General features: G+C 50.0%; 1 protein-coding gene across 3 annotated transcripts in view; it reads right to left on the bottom strand.

Annotated features, from left to right (window-relative positions):
* nedd9 (neural precursor cell expressed, developmentally down-regulated 9) overlaps positions 1-9,064 on the bottom strand; it is a 26,175-nt gene extending 17,111 nt beyond the window's left edge. For 2 of the 3 annotated variants that reach the window (XM_067256275.1, XM_067256274.1), the window contains exon 1: positions 7,746-7,984. In XM_067256275.1, coding sequence (XP_067112376.1) covers positions 7,746-7,757 — 12 coding nt within the window. In that variant the 5' untranslated portion in view covers positions 7,758-7,984. Of the gene's footprint in view, positions 1-7,745; positions 7,985-9,030 lie in introns of those variants that run through there. The other variant, XM_067256276.1, reaches the window with a different exon arrangement.

Genomic DNA, 9,064 nt, shown 5'->3' on the forward strand with positions numbered 1-9,064 from the left:
AAACAGTTGGTAGCTGTGCCTGGACGCACGGCCCTGTGAGATCAGACCTCCTCTCTGGGCTCTGCCCTGTCAGGAACACGTCTGCAGAAGCACTCACAGCCTCGTGTGTTCTGGTCATTAGACCATGTGGAGCTCCCAGACCCTAGACACCTGGAGAAACACCCACCCCCCCTCCCCTGCTGCAGCTGTTTAAACCCCCCCTCCCTCCAGTCCAGCCAGGAGACAGTCATGACTCATATTTTTGTATATCAAGCATCTTTTCATGGAGTCTCGCCTGAACACAAATAACAGCTTTCATTTTCTGGGGGAAAACGCAGAGCCGCCTGAACAGCGCTGTATCCTCCCCCCCTCTCCTCTCCTCCTGCTCCTCCCCTCCTCCTCCTGCCCCCCTCCCCCCCTCCTCCTCCTGCCCCGCCTGGCTCTCTGGGTGGGTTTGGCTCTCTCCAGAGTACACATCACCCTGACGAACGAGGCTGATGGTAATGAGCTCACCAGCTCAGCGGTCTGAATTCCCCTGCTGCCGCAGCCAGCGTCACCACCACAGCCCCGCCGCCCCGTTCCCCGGGCAACGACAAACCAACCTGTTTCTAGAGACGGATTTAATCAAAACTCTCCGCTCCCCCCCAAACAGAGGGGAGGACCCCCACCCTGCCCCCCGCAGGACTGGAGGACTGGACCCCGGCCACCACAGAACCAGCCCCCCGCAGGACTGGACCCCTGGCCACCACAGAACCAGCCCCCTGCAGGACTGGAGGACTGGACCCCGGCCACCACAGAACCAGCCCCCAGACCTCCAGGGAACGGGTCAACCAGCAGTCTCTCGTTTGGCCTCATTTCCACAAAGGTAAATATAGAAAATAATTATAGTAATGATGATAATGAGGACCTGATGACTTTGCGGCCATCATCTCCCCTGAGTGCAGGCTGAGGGGGAAAGGAGGTGCATAGAACTGGGCCGTGAGAACAGGGGAGGTCTGAGGGGTGAGGAGGGCTTCAGAGCTGGGAGGTGAGGAGGGCTTCAGAGCTGGGGGTGAGGAGGGCTTCAGAGCTGGGGGTGAGGAGGGCTTCAGAGCTGGGGGTGAGGAGGGCTTCAGAGCTGGGGGTGAGGAGGGCTTCAGAGCTGCAGGTGAGGAGGGCTTCAGAGCTGGGGGTGAGGAGGGCTTCAGAGCTGGGGGAGGTAATCTCCTCATCTGCAGGGATCCCAGATCGCTGACCCCCTGATTACTGCTGTTCTCAACCAGCAGGCGTGTATCAACATAATGACACAGCAGCTGAGTTAGAGAACTGCCCCTCTCCTCCTCTCCTCCCCACCCCTCTCCGTCCTCTCTTCCTCTACTCTCCTCCTCTCCCCTCCCTCCTCCCCTCCCTCTCCTCTCCTCCACCCTCTCCTCACCACGCCTCTCCTCACCCCCTCTCCTCCTCCCTCCTCTCCTCCCCACCCCTCTCCTCACCACGCCTCTCCTCCCCTCTCCTCCTCTCCTCTCCTCCTCTCTCCTCCACCTCCCCTCTCCTCCCACCCTCTCCTCACCAAGGCCTCTCCTCCCCTCCTCTCCTCTCCCTCTCCTCCTCTCCTCCCCACCCCTCTCCTCACCACGCCTCTCCTCCTCTCCTCCTCTCCTCCCCACCCCTCTCCTCACCACGCCTCCTCCTCCCCTCCTCTCCCCTCCTCTCCTCTCCTCCCCACCCCTCTCCTCACCACGCCTCTCCTCCTCTCCTCTCCTCCCCACCCCTCCTCTCCTCCCCCCCTTCAAATTCCCCCTGTACTTTACATCACTTTGTATAAAGTCGTATGTTAACTGACTACATTGGTGTATCACTATTATGACTCACTTCATCCATGAGCACTAGCTGACCCAATGACGACCCCCGCATGGTGTGATGTCACAGCAGCAGATCATTACCGTCCTGTCATCATGTTACCCTGGCAGGGGATCGATGCTGAGTACAACGCAGCCTGATGACAACTACAGCTCTCGAAATCACTCAGCTACTGACAGCTTGTTCTGTTTACAGTCATGAAAGGAAGATCTTTAGTCCACATGAGGTCGATTTAACACTTCCTGTTGAGTGAATGTGGAAGTCTTATTAACATGTTCAGATATTCGTCTTGTCTTTCCTAACTTCCATGTCCCCTGTGTGATTCACTTGACCACTCAGGTCAGCTCCTTCTTCTCCAGCCTGACGCCTCAGTGTGACACTGCAACAGTAACTTCAACAGGATGTGACAGGCCCTGGTGTGTAACCACAATGCAGGCTGGGATAGCTACGAGGCCTGATCAAAACCTTGAAACAACAGAGGGCCCTCACGCAGTCATGCTGAGCTGCACACACCCGCACACACCACACACACACACACACTAGATGCACTTCGCTGGATTGAGTTGTGGAACTACTTTGGTGTGAGACAGTAAGCAAACAAACAGCTTCATGGAAACAGAAGACGAAGGTAAAGACTGAGCTGCTAAACTGTTACAGCACGTTACACTGCACGTTACACTGCACGTTACACTGCACGTTACACTGCACGCTACACTGCACGTTACACTGCACGCTACACTGCACGTTACACTGCACGTTACACTGAACGTTACACTGCACGTTACACTGCACGTTACACTGCACGTTACACTGCACGCTACACTGCACGCTACACTGCACGTTACACTGCACGTTACACTGCACGCTACACTGCACGTTACACTGCATGTTATAGCAACATTACACTGCATGTCGATAAAAGTAAATATGAAAGATCTTAGTAAGAGAACAGTCGTATGGCTGCAGATAAAAGGTGGCAGGTTCAAATTCCCCCTATGGTACACTGACTGAATCAAAGAGTAGCCTGATCACATGTTTATAACCCTGTCCTCTCCTGAGAGTATAAGCCCACGTAAACCCTCCATGTCCTTCTTAAATACCCAGTTATGAAAAGGTGGTCTGATTCTAAGAGAATATTGTGTAATATGTCATGTCTACTAAACATTAGCACTAGTCCTAAAGGCTTCACCAACCAGGCTTATGTAACAGTACTGTTGAGTTTAAAGCCAACAGCTCAGATAGGTGAAGGGGAGAGATGCCACCTTTGAGGATTACAGGGCCTGAGATGGTAAACACGCTTTAGCATCTCTGCAGAAGCATTCCGTTGCTTCCCATGAAAACAAACCAGAGAGTTCCACACCACCTCCTGTCTCACGCTCCACAGAGACACAACAACACCTCGCAGCCTGTATCACCTCCAAACATCACCTCCTTCAGCCAAGACTGTATCACCTCCAAACATCACCTCCTTCAGCCAAGACTGCAGGAGGTAAAACTTATTTTCTGCCAAAAATCCAACATTCAAATAATAGCTTGTATAGTTGCTGGTGCTCGACAGAGCAGCAAGTGTACAATGTGGCCTGTTCCTTCTCAGTGAGTGTTTTGAGATGGTAATGGCCAGCCCACATTGTGTGTGTGTAGGGGGAGGTGTCTGTCCATTCATGACTGTGGACGGTTTCCTCTCTCCCAGTCCAGCATGCTGAGCGAGGAGGATGAGTAGAGGGGAAAGGAGAAGAGAGAGTACTGCTGGGGAGTCTGCTTAATGAAGAACACACCAACAGCAACACACAGGGTCGCCTCAATGGCAACACGGCTATGTTTAGCTATTTATCAAATAAATGATATGTATTAGGGATTGATGAGATACAGTTGACAGCCAGACAACACTAGCAGCATTGAAACTGAGATCCAAGAATGCATGGAAACACAAGCGTGTTTATGGGTGAAGTGACTGTAAGAGCACTGTCCACAGACAGACATTGTGTCAGATTGTAGAGAAAAGACCAGAGCAGAGGGCTGGATGTTGCTGATATACACTCCATAGACCTCGTTATTCTCCAGCAGAAAATAAATGCCTATCTGCTCTGTCTACACATTGGCAAATTAATCTCACATATGCATGCAGATCCACACACATACTCAGGGAAAAAAGGTCTTGGAATCCCTATGTGCACCCCTTGGCAGACAAAACCCTACAAAAACAACAAGGGGAGAGGGGTGGGGAGGTATGGTGGAGGAGGGGTGGAGGGGTGCACCTTGAAACAATCACGTGCATCTTCTAAATAACCTCCTCAGCATCTTCTGGAATGTTTTTCTCCTGGTGATCTCCTTGACCCCCGACCCCCTTCCTCAACACCCCCGCCCTGTTACCCTGCCTTAACCTCCCGAACTTCCTCCTTCTTTCTCTTTCAGTATCAGAGACCCCCCCCTTCCTCCTCAATCACTCCCTTTCAGAACAATGTCTGCTTCTTCGCTCTCCTCCACTTCACTGTTTGGACCGCTGCCTGGAACCTGAGCTCATAAAAGAGAGAGGAAACCCACACCCAACATCTCTGGTTCAGCTAATCACTCCTCACTGTGGCTGTGGAGCTATTTCTGCCACAGTTACGTAAGGCCCAAAAGTACGAGTGAAAGGGAGAAGGAGTTTAGTTTATAGGGATGCAGGCTCTGTGTGTCACTGCTGTTTGTGGGGAGAGAGAGAGAGACAGAGAGAGAGAGAGAGAGAGAGAGAGGGGGAGAGAGACAGAGACAGACAGAGAGAGGGGGAGAGAGACAGAGACACAGAGAGAGAGAGAGAGAGAGAGAGAGAGAGAGAGAGAGAGAGAGAGAGAGAGAGAGAGAGAGAGAGAGAGAGAGAGAGAGAGAGAGAGAGAGAGAGAGAGAGAGAGAGAGAGGAGAGAGAGAGAGAGAGAGGAGAGAGAGAGAGAGAGAGAGAGAGAGAGAGAGAGAGAGAGAGAGAGAGAGAGAGAGAGAGAGAGAGAGAGAGAGAGAGAGAGAGAGGAGAGAGAGAGAGAGAGAGAGAGAGAGAGAGAGAGAGAGAGAGAGAGAGAGTAGCAGGACCTGTAGGAAAGTGCTCTCTCCCTTTTTCTCCTTATCTCTCTCTCGTAGCGTGATAGATCTTCGGCTGTAGACATGGTAAGCGATCCGTCCATACACAATCTCGTCTGAGGGATTACATGCATTAGGTGACCTATGAAAGACAAGCCTTCCATTCACACCTGCGCACCTGCTGGAAAACATCTGTGATGTCAGCACTCTGTTTCTGGACAGACGGGGGAATCTCTGCTCTGGGATTGGTGGCACAGCCAACACTTGGACCATGTGACCCGTCATGTGACCCGTCAGCACGTAAACTGCATTCCTGCAGCGATGTCCTGCTCAACACAACGCTATAAATAATTCACCCCCTGCTAGGAGGAAGAGTGAAACGAAGTTGATGGAAGACGTCCAACCTTTATAAATATTCAACCGAGTTAAACGGCGCTGGAACGGGAGGGGTGTGAGCGTCTGGCTGAAGGCACCAGAGAACAGGGAAAACAGAAGAACGTTTAACCAGGAGCACAGCTCGGGTCTTTTCTGAGGACAGCTTCCTCTCTTCTTTAGTTGCGTAACGTAAGAGGCCGGCTGCTACCGTAGCCAGTCTCTCCATCTCCCTCTAGGGTGGGACTGAGAGGGGAGCCCTGGGAGGGTCTGTGAGGGTGGACAGAGAGGGGAGCCCTGGGAGGGTCTGTGAGGGTGGGACAGAGAGGGGAGCCCTGGGAGGGTCTGTGAGGGTGGACAGAGAGGGGAGCCCTGGGAGGGTCTGTGAGGGTGGGACTGAGAGGGGAGCCCTGGGAGGGTCTGTGAGGGTGGGACTGAGAGGGGAGCCCTGGGAGGGTCTGTGAGGGTGGGACTGAGAGGGGAGCCCTGGGAGGGTCTGTGAGGGTGGGACAGAGAGGGGAGCCCTGGGAGGGTCTGTGAGGGTGGGACTGAAAGGGGAGCCCTGGGAGGGTCTGTGAGGGTGGGACAGAGAGGGGAGCCCTGGGAGGGTCTGTGAGGGTGGGACTGAGAGGGGAGCCCTGGGAGGGTCTGTGAGGGTGGGACAGAGAGGGGAGCCCTGGGAGGGTCTGTGAGGGTGGGACAGAGAGGGGAGCCCTGGGAGGGTCTGTGAGGGTGGACTGAGAGGGGAGCCCTGGGAGGGTCTGTGAGGGTGGGACTGAGAGGGGAGCACTGGGAGGGTCTGTGAGGGTTGGACAGAGAGGGGAGCACTGGGAGGGTCTGTGAGGGTGGGACTGAGAGGGGAGCCCTGGGAGGGTCTGTGAGGGTGGGACTGAGAGGGGAGCCCTGGGAGGGTCTGTGAGGGTGGGACTGAGAGGGGAGCACTGGGAGGGTCTGTGAGGGTTGGACAGAGAGGGGAGCACTGGGAGGGTCTGTGAGGGTGGGACTGAGAGGGGAGCCCTGGGAGGGTCTGTGAGGGTGGACAGAGAGGGGAGCCCTGGGAGGGTCTGTGAAGGTGGGACTGAGAGGGGAGCCCTGGGAGGGTCTGTGAGACAGGCAGGTAGACTACACAGACCAGCTGTGTCTGTGAGACAGGCAGGTAGACTACACAGACCAGCTGTGTCTGCGAGACAGGCAGGTAGACTACACAGACCAGCTGTGTCCCAGCCTTAAAGGGAGTCCTCTCCTTACAGCACGGACATCAGACTCACAGCCCTCAACACTCCTGAATCACCACAACACTTCATCCAGCTCTGAGGGAACATCACTGCCGTCCTAGTAAGGTATGATGACACACACCTTATTCTCAGGAAGAACATGTATCCAATAAAGAGAGAAATGAGGGAGGGAGAGAGCTCAAGGGTAGGAGGAGAGGAATCTAAACACCATGACTTCAACGTAACTGCCGACTCTTGCCAACTGGCCCACGTCCCCCAGATATAGTGAAGCAGACAAAAGCATTCCATTCAGAAGAACAAGAGTGTGTACACACTAACCAAAGAAGGTTGGGTTTTTCTCAGCTTTTCAGAGAAGATTTAACGGGTGAATTATAGAACAACAGGTTCCTTAAAGGCCGCTGACGATCTTGCCATTAGAACCGGACATGAATCCTACACCAGGACACAGTACCCCCCCTTTTTACCATCTAACAATATGACGTCTATTAGATTTTGAAATATCCATTACAATAATTAAATGAAGGTTGATACTTATGGTGAACTGAGAAAGTTTCCACTGAATGTAACAGTGACTCGCCTCTGGTTTCACAGATTTCACAGCACCACCAATAAGTTTACTCCACTCGCTGAATGTGTCGTTTGTTCGTCAGAGGACGTAAAAAACATTATATTACCCGAACTAAACACGCGTCTCTGAGTGAGCAGCAAGAGGTTGCAAACAGAAAACGTGCCAGTGTCTACTTTACAAAAACCCGGAGAAGGGCCATATATTACCCACGAAGTTACAATAGCTCACAGTCAATAGGTCATTATCTATATTAATAAATACATAATTTTATAAACGACTAAACCAAACCCAAGACATATAATAGTGTTGACTGGAGATAAATCTCACTTCGAGCCATACTTTGCACTCCTGTAGACTCACATCATAAGTGTCAGATCTCAGAATTGTCTTTAAACGTAAAACGAATTTGTTGTAGCGTTAGGCTAGTCTAAAAGGTGCCATCCGCAAATCCACTTTCAATAAGGCAGCTATGGTCTCGTCTAGTCCACATCTTTATGCGTATAAAGTTTCAAAATAAAAGGCAAAATATGCTTAATAGTGTAAACCGATTGAAGACCTTTTAAGCTTATAGTTTGACATTTTGAAGCAGAAATGAAGAAAGCCTTATGAGAGGAAATCATTTGTGTTCAGGTTTTACGTAGCTATGACCAAACTGTGTAAGAATAGGGTTTCTGCGATGTCACTGCAGGCAAAATGATCCTTACTTTGTACTTCATTTTGAGCGCCTGTACTTCTCTTCACCGAGTCCAGGAAATTCTGAAATATCCGCTTATCGCATCAAGAAGAATAGGCCTACATGTGAAAACGGTAACGATTCGTTTTCTATACACTCACACAGTCATTTGTAAACATAAATTTAAAAAATAAAAAACGAGTAGAAAGAGAATGTTTCGGTAACACCGTCCACTTTCTGTCACCGTGATTTTGAATCACGTCTGTCGCCGCAGTAAGAGACGGAGCTACTACGTGACAGCAAGTTAGTTCATTTACATAGCGGCATTCTTATTGGTCCAAGTTGCGACGCTCTAGCGGGAGGGTGGAGGTACGTCATGAATATACAGATTTTGTAGCCTGGGGATATTCATTTTCATAATGCTTTTTTTCTTCCAGATTAAAGGGAGAAGAAGATTTAACTGTGTTCAAAGAGGTCATTTGACTAAACGTTATTAAAGTAGTATTTCATTATAGTAGTAGGCTATTACATTGCATTACAATAGTATTTTAAAATTGTAGTTTGTTTGATTAATTTGGTGCCAAAACGCAAAATAAATTATGGAAATACGGAGACCGCTGACCTCAAGATCTTCTTAATCATGACCGGAACCATGGATCTTCAAGGACTTCTCTTTATTTAGCCAGGGTTATTTTCATCAGCATACCAATCATTTTTTAAATTGTAGATCAATTCTGTTTTTGGAATGCAAAACACATGATATGTGCCTGTAATAACAATAACAAGGGAACTGTGCCAACACAATGACACAAATAACCTCTCCAATCATGTTATGTTACAAACTGAATTTAAGAGTCTAAAAACTTTTGCAGGCAGGATGTGAAGTCATAGACTAACCGTCCACAGTTTCTTCAGAATCGGTGTCCCACTCACACTGCTGGGAAAAAGGCCTGTAGGCCTAACTTAACAATCATTAATCTAAGTTGTAGTATTTCTATGTTGTTTTCTTAGAAAATAAGGTGTAGGTCAACATAGGAAACAGACACTTTTCATTGAGAGAGGAATTCAAGGAAGATTAATTAGTGTTCAAGCTAAAAGAGGTGAAGGTCGTTTTCTCTGGTAGTTTTACGATCTTGTTCTGTCTCAGTGTGTTGCTGAAATACAATGTTACAACAACAAAAAGCCCCACCCTTCTACTGTGCTTTATTAAGAGATGGTGACTGTATAAAATAACACACTTGTAGCTTCTGAACTGACAGTACCAGTCTGCGAGAAATTAACACATTAAAACGAACAAAGTGGTCGGAGTTACTTACTAGATCCGTAAGCGCAGTGCAGTCAGTTTGTAGG

This window comes from Osmerus mordax, chromosome 18 (assembly GCF_038355195.1).
Source record: "Osmerus mordax isolate fOsmMor3 chromosome 18, fOsmMor3.pri, whole genome shotgun sequence".
Lineage (NCBI taxonomy): Eukaryota > Metazoa > Chordata > Actinopteri > Osmeriformes > Osmeridae > Osmerus > Osmerus mordax.